The sequence below is a fragment of the Sciurus vulgaris genome (assembly GCF_902686455.1).
Source record: "Sciurus vulgaris genome assembly, chromosome: 9".
In the NCBI taxonomy this organism is placed as follows: domain Eukaryota; kingdom Metazoa; phylum Chordata; class Mammalia; order Rodentia; family Sciuridae; genus Sciurus; species Sciurus vulgaris.
In genome coordinates this window covers 82,571,260-82,592,946 of record NC_136469.1, presented here as the reverse complement: position 1 = coordinate 82,592,946, position 21,687 = coordinate 82,571,260, and the positions used below count along the sequence as shown (strand labels likewise).

The following is a 21,687-nucleotide window of genomic DNA, read 5'->3' as shown; positions in this document are numbered from 1 at the left end:
AAAAATCTTAAGCAAAATCATGTCTATGAACTTGCCCAGGTATCTGTGCATATGCATGTGGTGGGGAGGAGACTCTGATCATATTCACAAAGGAAGTTATGGAAGTAATGATTCTTAATCTTTTCTGATTCAAACAGTTTCTTTAAAAAAAAAAAAAAAAAAAAGACTAATGTACAAAATTATCTTTTGTATAAGACTACATTGTAGAAGTCTCTAAAACTTGAGAAAAATATGAAAACAGTTTCTGAGCTAGTAATATGCTCAGAAACTTTGTGTTTTAAAAGCTTTGTGTTTTAAAAGTATATGAAAAATTATAAATTTCATAACTTAAAGAAAGGTATATTACTTGACACTTAATAAATGTCAAGGAAAACATAAATGTTAAGGAAGCCTGCTTCATCTTTTCATTAAATTTATACATTGTTTTGATTTGGAGCTGTCCCCCAAAAGCTCCTATTGATGCAGGAATATTCACAGGTAAAATGATTAGATCATGAGAGCTGTTAACCTAGTAAGTCCATCCTAGGTTGAATGAACGAGGTTGGTGATAACTACAGGCAGACAGGGCATGGCTGATGGAGGTGGGTCACTGGAATCATGCCCTAAAAGGGTGCATCTTCCCTGTAGACCCCTTCTTTTCCTGACCCTGCCAAGAACCAAGCAGCTTTCCTCTTCTGGGCCCTTCCCCCATGATTGCTATCTCAACTGGGGTCCAGAGCAATAAAACTGGTATCTAGATTGAGACCTCTGAAACCATGAGCCCCAAATAAACTATTCCTCCTCTAAGTCGCTATTGGCAGATATTTTGGTCACAGTGATGAAAAAGCTGACTAAAAATGCCTTTAGACTGGGGATACAGGAGATCAGTGAGAAGAGCAGCTGGTTTGAGTTAAATTGTTTATTAAACTTACTTGGTCTACATTATTATGTTGAGAAAGGTATAATTCTCCTAACAGCTATACTTCATTCACTCTAAACCAGTTCTAGGTTAAATGACTGAATTCTAAATACTTATTCAGTAACTAAGAAAGTAAACAAATGCTAAGGCAAGTAAACAAAATTAAATAACATCTCAGTGAGGCAATGTCAGGACACTATTGTGAAATCTGTATTTAATATTGAACACTGGAGACTTTATATTTGGTGTTAACTATCCTTTTTTATTGACTTTCTTTAATATTGGAATAGAATACATAAAATACTTCATATAAACCTGCAAAGTTTATTGTTCATTCTCTCTAGTCTTACTTCATTCTCTAACCATCCTTCCTTCTATCCCATACCCTCTTGTCCCATTCATCTATTCTGTCAGTCTACTTATCTACTCATATATATGCCTCTTTTGCACTAATTTCTAGATCTGTTCTATTTCATCATTCTCTGAGTCAAGCACTTCTGGTTTATTAACTATACTCGTTTAGCCAGTCTGAATGTTGATTTGATTATTAAGACACGTAATATATTTTGAAAAAATGTTAACAAAGAATTTTAGACCAATTCAGATGATTGAGGAAGACAGCTTAGATTGATAGGCCAAAGTTTGTTTCTCTGATTTTTGCTTTATGGACAAGGAAGAAGTAACCTTTAAAAAAGCAAGGAAGGAATAATATCTATTTTCTTTTACCTATACGCATACCAAAACAATAATAGTTGTAGAATTATTGAACACTTCTTTTACAGAAATTTTATTACAAAATTTCTGGGTTATACCAGCAGATTAATTAATACAGTTAAAAGGACAGGATTTAACCTATAGTAAACTTAATCAGTTTAATCAATGTAGAGGTGTTTCTTTAAGCTCACACAAAACACTGCTGTGCCTGAAGCCAGCTAGTACCAACTTTATTAGCAAAGCTTCCCAACACTGCATTCAAAGGTATCATGCTGGGAGCTTGGAATATGGTTTAGCAGAAGAACTTCAAAAACAGAAATCAGCAAACTACAAATTAGGGCTTCTTTTTCCAAGAAATATTTACCAGCATATTGCTGTATATGAGTGATTAAAACAAAATGAACTATCACTGGTTAGAACTATCTAACAGCAAAAATACCAAATTAGGTTCTAAGATGTTTTTTTCTTCACTTCCTGATTACAAAAGCTGATAAATAAAATCAACACATAGATGGCCTTTTCTCCTCTTACTGTTTGTTTTCAGGAACAAACATTAAAAATGAAAAAAAAAAGATTAATGGAATTATAAAAGAGCCCATTTCATAAATTTCCTTTGGTATTGTATTAAAATCTCTCATGGCTGCTTATACCAAACCACTTTCTAATATCTTTATTTCTTCAGGATAGTATACAGTATAGATGCCCGAAATACCTCAAAGTAGAATAGGGGCAAAATAAGAGCTAAAGGCAGACAAAGTGATCAGAAAACAGGCAATAAAAAAGGGATTAACTACAGAATAAGCCACAATGATCAATCTCTTTAAAGAGCTGGTCCTATAAAATAGTCCTTCAATTTCTTTTCTTATTTTGCAAAAACTGTCCTTTTCCTTTTTAATGCTGGACTGTTCCACTTATGGGAATATATTAGTATGACTAAATGGGTATGAGGCAGATATATATGTGACCTACAACCCCATCTTTAAAAGAAACCTAGAAATTTTAAAGATAAATGGAAAGTACTACGAAATTTTTTATTGAATATCATATAAATTAATTCAAGGTGAATTTAGCCCAAGTATGTTAAACGTGTCTGAAGCACAGTAAGCATTTCAGAAGTATTTGTTATCATCGGTATTATCTAAAATTTGGAAAAAAAATGAAGGTTCAAAAAAAACTGTCAAGACAATAACAACCACAAATCTAACAAAATTCCTTATGTTTAGGTATAGACTTAGACTAGACATTTTGAGAATCTAAAAAATTAAAGATTATATAATTTTAAGTACAGAAATTACACTTTTCTTGTCACATGTTTACATTTGAAATGTCTACACTAGCACACAGCTTGCTACTCACTTTGAAATCAAAGGTGTAATTGGTGTAAGGCATCAAGTTATTTTCATAGGCGCTCTTAAGTTGGAAGCCATGTGTAATTCTCCCTTCTGAGCTTCCATTTTTTCCATTGCAGCTGAAGTTCATAAGACACTCATTGTACCTTAGTTCCTTGAAATCTTTATGGTTGTCAGCTACTCCTCCATTGCTTAAATATTCCACAACACCTAGCAGAATAAAGAAAGGAACAGTACGATTTAGCATTTAGTCCTTACACAAGGCTTTAACAGTTATGACCTGCTGGTAGGTACATACACCAGGTTCAGAGTGGTTTTATTAGGTTGAGTCATATGAAACTGCCTTCTTTATTGTTAAAAATTTTTTTTTAAATCAAATGTCAGACTTTTTTGAAGAGTATTTACTTATTTCAGATTATCCAGGAATAGCCTGTTTGTCAATAGTTCCTTCAGTTTTATATGATTTCAAGGACCTAAGCAACATTCACCAGAATGATCCTGACCTTAAGTGTTTGGGGAATATTATTCTAAACCTTTCTCTTGAATATTTTTCTGTTCTACACAACCAATAACTTTGGAAACATAAATATAGCACATACAATAAAAAATCACTTACAACAAAAACATTTTACATCTTCAACATTTCAATGTCTAGTGTCAGCTAGACAATGTCATTATTTTGAGCAAGCATGAGATTTCTCAGCCTGACACTACAAGGAACATTATATGCCCAAGATAAATTACCTGACCAAATTATTAGATGTATCTAAAAAGTTAAAAAGAATAGCAACATTCAGAAAGTAGTTTCCAATGAATCAGCAGACAAGAAAAAATTATCACAATTCTTATGATGATTATCAAACACTAATATTAGAGTCCTCTCTATTTGTGAACAGGATAGCAAGATATAATAAATAAGTAATTAATGTGTATCAGTACTGTAAACAGCTCAAAAAATTATCATTTACCTACCATTTATTATATACCTATCTAAGTGCCTTACAAACTTACAATCTCATGAACAACTCTACAAGGAAGAAAAAATGATTATTCTCTTATTTAAAAATGAGGAACGTGATCACAGAACACAGATGTTAAGTGGCAGAACTAGGATTCAAACCTGAAAGTCTCCCTCCAGAGTCAGCTCACTATGCTATGAGGACAAATGACAGCTAACTGGCTTAAAGAAATCAAATTAAATAGGAGAACACTTGTAATTCAGAGCAATTGAACTCAAAGGATTAAAAGGAGAGTATGGTTAGGGTGCCAGGGTGTCAACTAGCCAAAGGTCATAAAACATTTGTAAACAAAGTTTTCAACATTTTTTTCTAAAAGAAAAAGGTGTTTAGTGGCTTTTTTAATATTCAAATTTTATAGACATTTGTTATATTTGTATTTATTGTTGAGTGATTTTAATAGCCTAATGATAATATACAAAATTTAGAATATGCTGTGGTAATAACAAAAAAGTAATACCTTAATGTTTTATGTTAGAAATTTAGCATGTAAAATAGAAAACTGAAGCCCGACATCATGGTGCATGCCTATAATCCCAGTGACTCGAGAGGCTGAGGCAGGAGGATCCGAAGTTTAAGGTCAACCTCAGCAACTTAGCAAGATCGTGCTTCAAAATAAAAAAAATAAAAATAATAAAAATTACCTACTGCCCTATTCCTGGAATTCTCACTGATACACTTTCTAATTTAGAAGAGAAATTCTCTACTCAAAAAGTAGGAGCTATAAGGCTTTCAACTCAAACTAAAATCAAAATTGAGAACAAAAAGGAAATTATGTACAAATACCTGAATCTGGCAATGAGTTAAGATCTGCACATAGCACCAGCGGGATGGAATTAGGATCTGCAGTTGGGCTGCCAGGCCTACTTGAGGCTTTCTCCAGAATGTTTTTGACCTCTGAGACAAACATCATGGTCTGGATAAGTTTCACATCAGAATACTCTGGGTCCCAATGCATGTGGGCATTTGCCACTATAAGCAGCTGTTTGTCTGCAGCATGAATAGGCTTCATACCTAATTTTAAACATTATAAAAAAAGAAGATAAAAGTTATGTTTTATGTTTCAAGACAAGTGGTATCTTAAAGTTTTTCAAAAAGATCCATAGCAATTTCTTTACTCTTCTCCAGAAATTTATGGCTTCTTTTTATTTCTAACTGGTTCTCAGAAGTCAAGGGGCTAAGCTTCTGGTAATCCTAATATGGGCATTACTCTTCTAGATCAAGTTGACAAATGGGAGCCTGTGTGCTAAACCTGGCCTCACCATATATTTCTGTATAGCCTGTGTAAGCTAAGGATGCTTTTATATTTTTAAGGGGAAGGAAGGAAGGATAGGGGTGAGGAAGTCTGTGATTAAGACTGTATGTAGCCTATAGAACCTAAAACATTTACAGAAAAACTTTGCTGACCCCTGCTCTACTTGCCCAAGTTAGAAATTATATCATGATATAATCAATATTTTATTATAATGCCTTGCATTTCCTGAGTTCTTAGTTTAAATAAGTATTTTGAAATATCTGTCATTTAAATTGTACAATAACAATTGTAGTGAGGCAGGTTTTCAGTTATTTAAGTCACCTAAACTTTAAATTCTTTCCACTAGTACTCATTCATCTTGTATTTCCTGAATCTAACAGTGATAGATCAGTTGTAAAAAGACCACATGATATTAAGCTATACAAAGTAAGTCAATTTTCTACCTAAACAAATTCCTAACACACGCCTAGATAAATGAAAATTGTGTGCTCTCAAAGGTCACTTGTGTTTCAGATCAGGCTTTATTACTAATTATTTTGAGTGGTCTTGAACCAGTCAGTTACTTAACCTTTTTGGTATTCAGGTTCATTTAGAAAATGAAAATTCAACTAAGGTTCTTTTTTCGTCCCTAAAATCCTATGTTTTTTAATTCTGTCAAAATAAACACTAACATAGTTACTTTCAAAATGGTGGACAGGATAATATATTAAAAATTATTTAAAAATTAAAATTTTAATATGCCATCAGAAAAATGTCCATAAATATCCAAGGTATAAAGTTCTGTGTGCATGGTATGATACCACTTAAATAAAACTATTTACATAAATTCTATACATTGTGACCTGTATAGTGAAATTAAAGAGCTATTCCTTGAATGTGACTGAGATGAGAGGGTCTCCAAGTTCTATATTTTTGGGCTATTGGAATATCAGTGAACATTGAAATTTAATTTTTCTATTAAAATTAACTGAAGTAATCTACTATGTGTGATACAAGGAATCATTTTTAATGTAATCTGAGAAGATAAATACTTCCTGCCAAAATCTTCTAAGGTATCTTCTTTTCCTATAAGTTTTGTACTGTTACTTTGGGCTGCAGATTAATGTTTAATATATAAAGTATTAAAAATGTGCCCTTTGCTTATGGCAAAGAAGCCATAAGCACTTTCTATATTATTAAATTCCTCTTCTAGGAATACAAAAGATACATATTTCAGGTACTTCAGTGGAAGTACCTACTGTAGAGTTTGGAATTACTCTTCTGCAAGTTAAAAGGGGAGTAAAACTCCAAAAGAAACTCATTATAATCATACCTGAACAAAAGTACCAAGGGAAAAAGGGGTAGGAATGAGATAAAAATAGATAAAATTCATAAAAATGGATAACAAGGAGAGGTTCAAAAAGAAAAAAATTCAAAATCTCACATCAAAGACTATCTTTGATGAAGAATATACTGAAGAATGATGGAGGTTATGACACATATGCAGGGTCTGAATAATTCAAATCAATACTCAAGGTGAAAAAAAACCCCTTTTCTCTGCAAAAAAGGTAGAGAGAAAAAGAAAGTACTGACCTGGCCTTACTTCCTTCTTTTTCCTTAAAACAAACTAGTAAACAATGTAACACTCAAAGGCAGGCAATAGGAAGGGTAAAAAGAGGTCTAGATAACACAAAGTACATAACAAATTTCTGATTCTGAAGGAAGCTATAAATGAGCTAAAAAGCTGAAGAACAATCCCGCAATAGATAAAAATCCCTCTTTTACCCTAGCAATAACTGAGAGGTAACAAAAAAAAATTAAAGAAAATGTGCCAAGTATTTAATCTTAAAGACAAAGGGTTCACACACAAGAAACTAAAAATATGGCTCAAAAGAGGATCAAGTCATTATAATTTCTAAATTCAGGCTAATCAAAACACTCCCTATTTCAAAGTTTTAGAATTAATGGCATATTCAAAGACCTTACACAGATTACCTGATAGGTAAAAAAGACTAACAGAGACCACAGAATAACTCAAAAACTTCTAAGAAACACATAATGTTTTATACAATAAGTTTTCCTGCCCATCTTTCTCAGATTTCCTCAAAAGACAAGAAAACAACTTTGCAATAAGTAAAAACAAGATCTCTTCACTTGCTTTATGAAAACTTGGGAAGGCATTTCTTAACAACTATTTTAAATTGCACTCACCTGCTCCAAATAGTTCTTTGTGGACCTCTAATACCACAGCGACACCAATGTTATCTTTCGTCATCACTCTGTTCAGCATAGCTTCGGATCCATCTGAATTAGCCATTGCCACTTGGTTAAATTCCACTGTATGCTTCTGCACCAATGTAAATCTAAAAGGCACAATGCAAATTTGTGATTTAGGTACTCAGACCATCACACGAAAAGAAACTAAGTGAAGGGGGCATGAGACACAGATACCATTTGGCATCTCTGTCATTTTCTAACTTCAAGTGGTCACGTGATACAGTTCTGACCAATGAGACTTAAGAAATCTGGTTTGTATAGAAATTTTCTTGGAGGCCTCACCCAGGAAAGATGGTATATATTCCTTCATCCTTTTGTATCTCTGCATTTTCCAGCTAGTGTCATGAACAATCAGCTGAACCCGTTCTGGTCTGCCTATTTCTAGACTTCTTGTATGAGAAAATTATTCTTTCCTCATTTGCTTACTCTTTAGATTTTCTGATATTACAAGGTACACACAATCTTAACTGAGTCAGTACATTGATGAGAAAGAACAGAATAAAATCTGTCTGCCCTATTTGCAGTTTTATTCCAATCACATCAAGAGATTAGTCAAGAAATTCAGTGACACAACCTATATCTCAGTTAACAAGTAACAAATTTTTCTATCTGGTTTTTACTAAAAGGCTGTGTCAGAGAAACAGATTCTATAATATGAAGAAATGGCTCTCCCTATGATCATAGCTTCTGCACTAACAGTATTTTCTTTCCTTAGTACTAAATAATTCAGTATGATGGAGTTGTAGAATTTGACAGAATTAGTCTTGTGCTTACATTTAATAGCACTGAACTTGGTCAAACCTGACCTCTTTTAGCCCAATTTTATTACAGTTGTGAAATTACAAAGAGCTCAAACCACAAACACGCTACTTTTTCACTAGGTATTAAGATAAGACATCTATGTTCTTCCTAACAGCTTACTCCCCACTTTCCTCTTAGCTTGAATCAGAGCCCCACACACATCCCTTCAAAAATAGTGACTAAAAGCTTACTATGGCACAGGATGCTGTGATAGATGAAACAATGTTCCCATTTCCTGCTCCAATACTGGGCCTTAAATATGCTTAGAAGTGTAAAGGGTCCAATCATGTGCCTTTTCTAACCCAGAGTCAAAAGGAGTACATTTTCCACTCTTTAAAGAAGTGATCTTTAAGTTCAAATATGAAGGATGAAGAGTTATCAATGTGAAGAATGGGATTAGGAACATTCTCAGTAGAAGGAAGGAGTAAAAGGTTCTGAGATAGCATACAGCTTTGTAATTTTATGGGTCAGAAAAGAATGAAAGGGTAAGAAATGATGTTGAAGATGAGAGGGACAAAAACAACTAAAAACTCTAAACAAAGACATGTTTAAGATCACAATAGTTGCTTTGTGGAGAATAGATTATTGGAGACAAAATGGAAATTCGGAATTAGGGAACCAACTGCAAAGGTTTTGAGGTTGTTTTGATGAAATACAATGGCTTGGACCAAGGCAAGAGAAATAAAGAGCAGTGAGCAGATTCAAAAACATTTAAGCTGGGTAAGGTGGAGCATGCATGTAATCCCAGAGGCTCGGGAGGCTGAGGCAGGAGGACTGCAACTTTAAATCCAGTCTCAGCAACTTGGTGAGGCCCTCAGCAACTCAGCAAGACCCTGTATCTAGATGAAATCTAAAAAAAGGGCTGGCATGTGGCTCAGTGGTCTGGGTTCAATCCCCAGAACAAATCAAAACAAAACAAAAAAGATAGCTAGGATTGACCATCCATCAGACTTCTTAATTTTTAAACAATTTAGTGTGATTCCAATACACAAAACAGATTAAAGCATTATTATGTTGGAGTAAATCAATCACTGAAAACAATCACCCGGTTTTGATGACTAGAAAAACTTGAAATTAGAGGGTATAGATGATAATTATAGTCTTATATCTGTCTCAGTATCCAACTGCTTTCTGTATTTTGGTTACAAAGTAGTAATAAAAATTCTGATTGACATACACAGATTCAGAGTAAATAACTTGTCCTGCACACAGAAAATGTGATCAACTTTTATGACTGCATTATTGCTTGCACCAAAACAATTCAAGTAAGCAGCACATCAGGAACATGTCAATGATTTCCAAAGTGTTAATATGTGGTATCTGAAATATACGAGTGAAAATTTTAAAATTCCAGTGCAATTAATTAACTTTAGAAATTCACAGAACTTTTAAGGCTTATTTTAGGAACCTAGAAGTTCTGCAAGTATGTCTTAAAATCCTGCTTAATAATAATATTTTTATTATTGGAATAATTTTGCTTATATCAAAGTCAGATCATTCTTTCAGGGAAGGAAAGGGAGTATCAGAAGTCTTATTTTCAGAAAGGTCTTCATTAAAGTTTACTTCCCTATATATTCCCTCCTTTTTTTTCCTTTACACATAGATTGAGATCTTCTCTTCTAAAGATATATAAAATAAACCTAATTTCTCTTTCATGTGACACCACTTTAAGTATATGACAAACATGCTCTCCTACCCTCAAATTCTTTCCAGAAAAGATCAGTTCTTTACAGAATAAATAGTGTTAAAACAGTTTTTCATTTGAACAAAAGTTTAAAAGCACATGCTATGGTTTGGATGCAGTTTGTTCCCCAAGGGTTCACATGTTGGAAGCTTCATCTCTAGTGTAGTGAAGGAAAAGCTGTTGGAACCTTTAAGAAGAACCTAGTAAAAGGTGAGGGGGGCGGGGCACTGTTCTCAAAAGAGATTGAGGTACTTCTTGTGGGACCGAGGTTGGTTATCATGAAGAAGCAATCCTGGCTGCTCCCATCTCTGGATATCTGTCTCACCAGATGATTTCTTCTTTCAGGCACTCTTGCCTTGAGACTATCCACCATGAAGCCTTCATCAGAACCAAGCTGTTGGCAATGCTATGTCCTTAAGCCTTCAAAACTGAAAGCTAAATACATATCTTGTTTATAAAGTATCTAGCCTCAGAAGGTAATAGAAAACTGACTTACACAGAGGAGTACCTAGAACAAGGCATAAATGAACTAGTCTTCTTCATTTTTTATTGTATTTTTGTTAAAGACTAAAATTGCACCTTAGAGACAGCCATATACTTCCAAATCAATTTTTATGACTAGAGTCCCCTACACAGATTCACCATAAACTAGACTGGGTGCAGTGGTGCACACCTGCTGTCCCAGCTACACGGGAGACTGATATGAGCCCAGGATTTCAAGGCCTGTCTAGGCAACACAGCAAGACCCTCTTTCTTTAAATAAATAGATTATTTAACTACTTTGTGTTGAACACCTAAATTATTTCTGATAAAAGCCAATGATGTAATGTTTGCACATATTCTTCTGTATTCCCAGGTGATTTTCAATTCCTCCTTTTCCTCTATTAAAAATCTAAGAGAAGCAAATTATTTCTGTTAAGTACCATTTTATGAGCATTCACTGATTAGTTTACCCATTCAGATTATATCAGGAGCATTTTGAAACTTCATTTTATTTTTCTAAAAGTTTAAATACTCTTACCAGCTTTTGGGCATTTGTAAATGTGGTGTGTATGCATTCTATTGTCCCTCAAATAATTAAAGTTCTCAACAGGGCAGAAAAAAAATAACAATAAATAAAAGTTACCCATTATTAAGTGGATGATGACTCATAATGGGGGGAGGGAAGGGTTAGTGTTAGGGTTAGAGTTAGGGTTAGGGAGGGGGGCAAGTATGGAGGAAGGAAGCACTGTATAGAGGGAAAAGAGGGGTGGGAGGGGTGGGGGAAGGGAAAAAAATAACAGAATGAATCAAACAATATTACTCTATGTAAATTTATGATTACACAAATGGTATGCCTTTACGCCATGTACAAACAGAGAAACAACATGTATCCCATTTGTTTACAATAAAAAAAAAAATTAAAAAAAAAAAAGTTACCCATTATTGAGGATCTACTGCATGAAAATGAAAATCTGTGCTAAGTACTTTATAATGTTAGTCCTAAAATTTGCACTTGGAGATACACTGCCCAGATTCATCTACCCTTCAAGGATTTTGTCAGTTGTATGCCCTCAAGGTCATGTACTCTGAGCACAAACATCCAACTGCAGATCAAAAGCAAAAAAAAAAGGTCTTTACAATTTTAGCAACCCCCCTCCCCATTCTCATAGGCCAAATTAGCTCCAAAGCTCCCTGAGGAACCATTTCTACACCTCTTGATGTTGAATTCTGCTTCCTCCCCTTTCCCACAAATGTTGATTCCTAATATACCCCAGAATGGCAAATTATCTCAGACTTCTTTCTGGAAACTCAAATTGCAATAGGAGGCATTACTATTCCCATTACAAAGATGAGGAAAATCGAGGATAGGCAAATCTTTTTGCAGAATAAGATGTTAAACTATCTCAAAAATCCTAGAACTTCCCCTATATTCAGATATTCATAACAGATTACCCATGCCAGTTTTCTAGTCACATTTTTACAAGACCTTTAATATCATGGATATACTTATTTTCACTTAGAAATGTAACCAGTTAAAGCAGTTTAATGACTCAGTTTACCAATCTTACCTTTTTGGTTTGCCAATCTCCTCTTCACCTGTCTTAATGCTTCTACTTTGAAGATAATGCTCCTTCAATAAGATCATAAAAGCAAAATAGGGACTCTGGTTTTTTTCTTTTTTCTTTTTTTTTTTAAAGGGGAGCAGCTTTGTATCTTTGACAATGGACAACTAGTTCTCATACGTACTAACTGACTAAATGTTTGAAAGTTATGATAGGGACATGGTTTACCAAAGCAGAGTGTGTTTGGTGAATCTTTATCTTCATTACGTTTTCTGGACAACCACACGTGGGTATGATATGGGACATTCCCATTCCTTTTGCTCAGACAGCTTTATTGGGCCTGTTATCAATGTATACATCTTAAGTTCCCATCTCCTTCATGGCAAACTTCCTGATCTCTCTGATGTCCAAGTAGCATGCTTCTTGAAGCCCACTCCATAGACATGCTTGTGAATGCTGACTACTCTTGAATCAATTCCTCATGTGGCAGAAGGGTCATGGTTCTTGCCACCATTTTTCTTTGCAGGTTCCATCTTGCTGGGCCCAGGTTGGAAAGGAAGAGCAGTTGTTTTTTCTTGTTCAAACAGTATTTACACAATCACAGTGGGTCTATCCTTTCCTTGTTATTTATACAACATCCTGAAACTTAAAATACCCTCCTCGTTGACTATTTTCCTCAGCACTTCTACCAAGTCTTTGGTTTTTCTTAATTTTCTTGGCAATGACCAAAGCTTCTTAAAACTTTTTCTTTTAAATATGCTTTTCTTCATTTAGAAAACAATTCTTTTTAAATGAATCCTGAATATGATATTTGGCTTATTAGATGCTTCCAGCTTTCTTCATTGGTACAATTTATGACAGTATTGCCCTACTTTTAATTTTTAAAAGCACCCAGTCTTCTTGAGGTTATCTTCTTTTTATTGTCTTTGGTTTCAAAAAGTGCAGAAAAATAAAACTAGCTTTCCTAAACAGAGTACATGTCATTATAACTAACACTCCCTTCTCTGACACTGAGAAACATTAAAGGAGAGTGTCTCTCAAATCTTATCACTAGTTTCAGCTTCTGTTCTCAGGTAGTTGAGAAGTTAAGAATCAAAGAAAGTTCCCTTTTTCTAGAGAAAATTAAGTAAGAATTATATATGCTACTTGAACCTTAAGAATTTCTCATAACTTAAGAATAGCTATGATCTTACACAATACCTTGTTTCTGTTTATTTTATAAAGGAATCATTTTGAAATATACAGGTCTTCATTGCTTCTATTAGATATTTCTTTTAAATAAGATATATTGGTTTATAGTTATTTTTCTAGTCATTAATCCAAGACACCAAGCATTGGTAATGTGGAAAATCTTAAACTTGTCTTTTAGTACTTAAATTCATTTATTATTTGTACTCTGTGACTGGTATACAGATGCTATAAGCATCATAACTGACACTTTTTTTTTTCTAAGAATTATTCTTCTGCTTTTTAGAAAAATCTAAATAAAAGTCACATGGGTATAAGAAAGAATACATAAAGTGAAGATCAATATGACCAAAAAACAAAGGGAAAAAAACCTCACATGAGAAAGATCATTCATCTGAATATTCACATGCAGGAAGAACTTGTCCAAAACAAGCCTTCAGACAAAGAAATAACTTCATTTCTTACCAACCTGTGGTTTAAAAGCAATTTGATTGGCTGTCATGTGACTAATGCTAGACAGAGGGCAGTGAATACCAATTACCAGCAACTAAACAATCTATAAGCCAGGTGAGGTGGCACAGGCCTATAATCCCAGCTAAGGCTGAGGCAGGAGGATCACAAGTTCAAAGACAGCCTCAGCAGATTAATGAAGCACTTAGCAACTCAGCAAGTCCCTGTCTCTAAATAAAATGTAAAAAAAGGGCTGGGGATATGGCTAAGTGGTGAAGCAACCTTGGGTTCAATTCCTGGTACTTGAGAGAGAGGGGGGGGGGGGGGAAGTAATATTCCCTACCCATAAAAAAGAACAATGTAGTACAAAGTAAAGAAAGAAGGCAGTATAACTGTCCATGAGATACCTCAAACCCTCCTTTTCTGGATCACATCTATGTACTCTTAAACCAGATTTTACTGTATATTCAGTATAAAATACTATAGGAAATGTTCTTGGATCACTTTAATTATTTAAGTAATTATAGTTACTGTATATTCAGTATAAAATACTATAGAAAATGTTCTTGGGTCACTTTAAGTAATTATAAATGTTCTTGGGTCACTTTAAGTAATTATTATAAGTATTATATTTAAGTAATTATAATTATACTCTTATAATTACTTTTCTACTAAGTAGAAAAGGCAATTTAGAGACTAGAATAAATATGAAAGAAAAGTGAATAAGTACAATCCTGTGGTTGTACAACACTTCTAACTATTGAAAACTGTTCACATTCTTTACCACTGTTCCATAAAAACTCTCTGGAATTAAGTGTAACAGTTATCATTAACCATATTTGAAGAGAAGGGAACTGTGCATGAAACCATAATTTTATGTTCCATTCTGAATTCATGGGAAGTTAACGTTAGAAATCAGAAATCAAGATTTCACGTTTTAAAGTCACATATACAAGTTCTAAATGCAAGCACCACTTAAGCCAGAGAAACTTAATAACCAAGAGACCAATGAGGAGTATTATAACACTCATTTTGGAATGACACTGTAACTTCTGAATGCCCTCTTCCCAAGCACAAAACTGCTTGTAGTAGTATGAAAAGAAAAATCAAGGACTTGGCCTTATGTGATACCTATGAGACTAGAAGCAGGTTAGAAAATGAGGCAATACAGCAAGGACTAAGTACCATAACAACTTAAGTTCCCACTCCTATGGTAAGAGGTTGCTTCTTCACAGTGCAGTGGCCACACTGTTATAAATTGCTGTTCTCATCTTTCCCTTTTTCACTGATTTAAAGTATGATCAGATGATCTGAACAGCTAACCTCAGGAACAGCAGGCAAGTCTAACAACTGGGTCTAGTTTCATCTCCATCCTTTCCCATTTTGGATTTCTTCAAGTTGCGTATCTGGTTAAAAAAAAAAAAACCATTCCTACTAATAGTTAATCCTATAGAATAAAACATGGCAAAAAGAATTTCAATTCTGAATCTAAAATAATCTGTCTATAACTGTTCTCTCACACACATATTATACATATATGCACATACAAACATTTTTTAATAAAATGCTTTGGACTGTAGATAACACGAGAAAAAGCAAAAGCTGATTTCTGACATTTTAACAAAATTCTATTTTCTAATGTCTCTATATATTTAACTATTAAAAATGATGTTCATAATAAGAAGCAAAAGATGCTGCCAGAATTACCTACTGAATCCCCCAAATTAACTAAAAGTAGATGGAATGTAGTTCAGTGGTAGAATATGTGCTTAGGATGTGCAAGGCCCTGGGTTTGATCTCCAGTGACAAGTAAAACTAAACTACTATATTACATTCTAATTCTCTGAATATTTGTAATCTAAGTCCTAGCCTGTACTAGGTAATATTCTGTCATTTCATCATGCTGAGGATGTATTTTGCTAAAAATAGTAATTAAATTTAGTTTCCATTTATCATTACTTACTTTGTATCACTGTTTTACAGGGAGGCTTAAACAGTCATCAGTGAAGACGAAATTATCAGATACTCTGATCTGACTCAAAGAATGAGTCTTTCAAAAGCATATAGAGTCAATGTACTCTTCTAAAGTTATCTTCTGACTTTGTTAATTTCATAAACAATATTAAAAAATGATCTTATGAACAAGAATATATAAATGAAAAAAACAGATCCAGAAAGGGTAAGTGGCTCATTCAAGATCATATAGCTAAATAAACAGGAGAAACATCTGGCTTTATACACTTTTCATTGAACTGTTCTCTCTCCAATCTGAAGAAAGAATAAAGGCAAGTAATGAACTTTGTGTTAAATTCCAAATAGTTTGGTGTTGGATAGTTGGCTAATAGGACAAGAATAAATATTCGATACTGAACAGAAGGTGCTTTTATTTTATTGTAATAGTACAATCCTGACATTCCAGGGAAATTCACAAGAGGTACAATAAAATAACGTATCACAGTCTTCATTTGTTGTGGAGTCCATGTTACTATTTAGGAAAAAAAGTTAAAGAGGAAGGGAAGAAAAATAGATACAGCTAAGTTTTTCCTATGTACTCATTTCTTAATTCACAGCATTTCAGAATAAAACATAGCAAAAAGAATTTAAATTCTGAGTCAAAAAAAATCTAAAACCCAGTCTACATACACACACCATATATACATATATGTACACACACACTTGTGTATTTTACAAAATGCTTTTGAACTGCAGATAGTTGTTTTGGGTAAATGAATTTTTGTAGCACAGGGAATTGAACCCAGAGGTATTCTGCCACTGAACTACATCCCCAGCCCTTTTTTATAATTTGTTTTTTAAATTTTGAAACCAGGTCTCACTAAGTTGCCCAGGAGGGCCTTGATCTTGTGATCTTCCCCTCAGCCTCTCAGATAGCTAGGATTATAGGCTTGTGCTACTGACTTGGGATCGTGTTCAGTTTTAATAACTTAAGAATCAATTTGCAGAAATACCCAATGTTTGTAAAGTTCCCTAGATAACAATTTCAAATTCTTAATCACCTCTAGCAAATTATCAAGGAATTTTAAATTTTTCCTCTCAAAACTGAGAGAAATGATAAAAAAAAGTCTTCCATATTTTCTTAAAAGAAATAATGGAAAGTGGAAAAAGAAATAATTGGCATGTCTCAATGTTATCAATATATTTTTAAAAGCAATGGTGTTTCAGAGAAATCTCTATATGAACATAGGTAACAAATGTCAAATTTAAGGCAATTTTCCCAAATGAGGTACCTTGAAAGAGATACAAATAATAACGGAAGTGCAAACAAAATTTTGAAAGAATTCATTTATTACAGTGGTTAAAAGTATGGACTATAAAGTCAGACTGTGGTGTAACCTTGGGCAAGATGCTGAACCTGGGCATGCCCTGCTTTCCTCACCTATTAAACAAAAACAAAAACCAGGAAATAGTTCTTGCCTACTTCTGAGGATTGCTTGCTTTAAAAATTAAATAAGGCAATTCATATAAATAACTAGAAAAGACCTGACATGTTATAAACACCATCGAAATAATAATAACTCTTACTCTAAAATTCATAAAAAAGTACAGAATTCAGTATAGTCTGACCTCAGATATAGAGACCAGCACTAAATACAAACCAAAATGAGATTATCTCTACTAAAAACTCATAGAAAAGACAGGAAATTATGCACAAATAAATGAAAAGTAGGAAAAAAAGGAAAAAAAACAAATAAAAGTGTACCAAGTATCTTTCAAATTCACTGAATGTATTTACCTAAAATAGTATAGTCATACTAGTAAGATACTATGTCAACAAAAGTAATGACTGGCTTTGTTATAATAGAGATTAAAAAGGGAAGTACTGGAAAATAGTTACACGCATATATATGTTTATTTTATAAGTAGATAAATCCCTATCTAATACATCAACTCCCAATTAACCATGGGATTCAGCCTTTATCAGACTTTCTGCATTTTCCATTGCCCTGTCTCAATCTATTCTTTTAATTTCCCACTTCCATAAGCTCAGTGCCTCTCCTCTGTCCTGCCTGACTGATCTATTCTCTCTCTTATGCATATAATTCTCTTCTATGCCCATCTCTTCCTACTAGATTTGTGCTCTCAGTGAAATCAGAAACTATGTCTTGTCTATCTTTTTGTCTATCATGCCTAGAATGAGAGACCTAGCACAAACAAATGCTCAGCAAATATTTAGTGAAAAATGAGTACATAAGTGTATTAAATGTTAACTGAAATAATGAAAACGTTGATAAAATGAATGATTCTGAAAAAAGCCAACTACCAAAAAACACAAAAAAGAAACCTAGATGACTTATTGCTAATCTTAAAAGGCAACAATTTCACTTTTCACAAAAACTTTTATTTATGAAAATATATTTTGAAAAACTGTAAAACCATATTCAAAACTACTTCTAAAACTTTTTGTGTAATTTGGCAATAAAAGCATAAAGAATAACACAATAATCATCCCCATTTCCAATATACAGTCTTTAAAAAAAAAAAAAAAAAGTATTACCAAGTTTTAACTTCTGTAACACTTGTTTTTAACTTTTTTTTTTTTTTTTTTTTTTTGGTCAAACCAAAGCCAATTTTAAATGCGTGATAATTAAATAAATTTACACTGTTTTGCTGTTTCCTTAACTCACTTTTCTGTTTTGAAGAATATTGCACAACCGTCCACATGCTTTCTCTCCTGCTCAGACATGATTTTGGCACGTGACTTTGGAGAAAAAAATCCATCATATCCACGCTCCTTCAATGCTGGCAGAAAGAGAGTGAAGTATTGCTCTGTTTCCACTTCCTGAGATAAAGAAAATTGTTATCTATATGACACAGGGAAACACTGATTAAGACATAAAAATATTCAACATTATGAGTAAGGTATGATTAAGTTCAAACAGTTCACATAATGAATATTATCTATCTTACCCTATTGTTAACAGCTGCCAAGCTGTCATTTAGCAATGGCAGTTTTTTAAACATGAAAGAATCAGAAAGGTGACATGATTTTCTTATGTTCACACAGCTGGTTAGTAATAGGAGTAGGATTATACATCCCAAGTCTCTAGACTTCCAATTTAGAGTTTATTCAAATATAATTCACTTCCTCAAGACCAGTAATAATTAGACAAAGTAAGCTGGGCATATGATATAGGTTAAGGTGATAGGTAATAGTACATTTTATATAGAGAGAGGTAATTTTTTAAAGTATTTTACTCTTCTGAACTATGGCGTGAAAGACTGATACCCAAGATTGAGAAACAGAAAATCAACAAAAAAAATCTACACTTTATAAATGTTTAGGTACCTGAATACCAGTCATGCAAAGGTCTCTCTTAATAATTTAATTATTTTACTTTGATCAACTTTTTTAATAAATCTTTCCAAATAAAATAATCAAATACGAAGATGATTTATGAATGAGGATGCTGTTAACAGCATGATTTTATAATAGCAAAACGTTATAAACAACGAAATGCCCAATAGAAGGGAAAAAGTTAACTCAAATAATATATGCTGATATAATTAACTGAATTTGAAGAATATTGGTAACATGGAAAATGCATTAAGTACAATAAACCAGAAACAAAATATGCTAACAGTCAGTTTTATTTTGAAAATATGTAGGTAAATACAAGTTGGTAAGTGAATAAAAAGGAAATGTGTAGAAGAGAAATAGAAGCTTTAACATAGCAACTATCTTTGGGGATATGGGAACATGGTCTTCTTTCAACAAGTCTTATATTTTTTCAGAATTTTCAACTCTTGTAGAAGGAGCACTGTCATACAGTTGTTACAATAAGATAAAGTTTTCTTAAATTATGATGAATTATCCTTCAAACTATACATTATTTAGAAGGGTATGAGGCTGTTATTACTATAAATACTAAACCAAAAGGTGGACAGTTCAATAACTAAAATAGCCTAATTTTGTTTCCTCCTCCCTCCAATTGTCACTCAATGTTTACAAGAAAATTTAAGTTTTGAAGATTTTTATATTTTATTTCCCAGCCAACATTAAAAAAATCAAGATACTCTATTACCAAAAAAAATACTTCAAAGTAGCAGGGTGGGGGTTGGGGGGCTGTGGCTCAGTGAGAGCACTTGCCTGGCATGTGTGAGGCCCTGGGTTTGATCCTCAGCACCACATACAAATAAAATAAATAAAATAAAGATCCACTGACAACTAAAAAAAAATTTTTTTAAATAAAAATAAAAATAAAAGTAGCAGGCATGGTGGTACAGGTCTGTAATCCCAGAGATTCAAGCAGGAGGATCACAAATTCAGGGTCAGCCTAGGCAACTCAACAATACCCTGCTCCACATAAAATTTAAAAAGGGATAGGGATACAGCTCAGTATTAGAGTGCTTGCTTAGCATGTACAAGGTCCTGGGTTTAATCACCAGTAATAACCCTCACATACACACACACAAAAATATATACACGTATGCATGTATTTATTTATAAGTAATCATTTTTAATTAGTGGGTGATACAATACAAATTTTTAAAGCACCTTTAATAAATGGTATTTGAGGTGACAGATAAGTTACTTTGCCTGATTTGATCATTCCACAATAGAAATATCCCACTGTATCCCATTAAAATACACAATTATTATCAATTAAAAATGTTAAACACATCTTCAAGCACTTAACATGCTTTGAAAGTTGCTGAGAAAAAAATTACTAATATCTACTCAAATGTTTTTGGTTAATCATCAGTTAAGTGTTGAGAAGTGGTAAAACATATTTCATTAAAACACATTTCTTCATTTAAATGATAATACTCATTTCTTCATTTATAATGATAATAATGAGGTGTTACTAAACAGAAAACTCTAAGGTCTCCCTCTCAATTCTCCCTCTCCAACTTCTACTATTGGGCCCTTTATGAGTCAGTACCTTCATCAGCATTTTAGACCTTGGAGACCTGAGGCCTTAAAGGATCTTTAAATGAGGAAGCAAGAATTTTTAAAATTATGTTCACGGTTTCAAAAAGTCCAGCAGATACTGGACATTTTCTAAAATAAAACTGCATGAATTGAGAGGAGTCTCAATTTCAGAGGTAGTTTATAAAGTAAGGCAAAAATGTATGATTTATTAGTACAATATTTTTAAATGGTTATCTTTAAGGAAAAATTGTGGACTAGCCCTTTTTTCTAGACTCTATTATAAATTAAATTTATATTCCTCAAAGACTGGCAATCTTCTGTAGATTTGTTCATGAGGTGAACTACTAAAATGGATAATGGGTAAGAGTTCAGAAAATCATAAATGAATACGAGTACATAGCTGTACTCAGCAAAATAGTTTCACTGTGGAAATCTTTTAAATGCTTATTAAAATTAACCTTTTTTTGTTAAGACACGGAGAGAAAATAATTCCTTTTGAGTTTTGCTTGAACACAGAATGTCTCCCAGAGAAGAATCTTCTATTGTTTTGAGTTCGCCTTAAAGTCAAAGACAACTTAATTTCTAGTGTTACCTGAAGACTAATGATATCTGCGTCACAGTTAACAATTTCTTCCATAATTCCCTTTTTCCTGTATTCCCAGTTTAATGCCCAGGATGGGCAATAGCCATATAGCTGCCGGGTAGCGTATTTATCACATAACACATTATAACACATAACTGTGAATGATGCTAAGAAGGGGGAGAAAAAAACAGACAAAAGGGAGAAGATTAGGCAACTTCTTTTAAGCCTGCATCATGTACACAACTGAATAATCACACATACATACCCGAAATATCATCATTATAAAATGCCCAGAGGAGAAATAAGATTTTGTTAAACTCTACTTCCTAAAACTTCATTGGAATCCATTCCACCAAAGTCATTTATTCATCTAGAATTAGACTATTGATGTAATAATTGAGATTGAGAAACTTTAAATTTAAAAAAATTTTTAAATCAATATTGATTTTTTGCATGTAATTTGCTTAGAAATTTTTTGTAGAACAAAACTAAATTTTGGTTTCATTCTAATTACATCTCTAATTTCATTACTTCATAGTACCAAAATATCCATATT

The 21,687-nt window shown here is 33.2% G+C and overlaps 1 protein-coding gene across 1 annotated transcript in view; it reads right to left on the bottom strand.

Annotated features, from left to right (window-relative positions):
* Positions 1 to 21,687, bottom strand: part of CNOT6L (CCR4-NOT transcription complex subunit 6 like) — a 90,237-nt gene that overhangs the window by 8,675 nt on the left and 59,875 nt on the right. Inside the window, exons 8-11 of the mRNA XM_079152956.1 lie at positions 18,300 to 18,454; positions 7,423 to 7,574; positions 4,764 to 4,991; positions 2,969 to 3,171 (exon numbers count right to left, since the gene is read on the bottom strand). Coding sequence (XP_079009082.1) covers positions 2,969 to 3,171; positions 4,764 to 4,991; positions 7,423 to 7,574; positions 18,300 to 18,454 — 738 coding nt within the window. The remainder of the gene's footprint in view (positions 1 to 2,968; positions 3,172 to 4,763; positions 4,992 to 7,422; positions 7,575 to 18,299; positions 18,455 to 21,687) is intronic.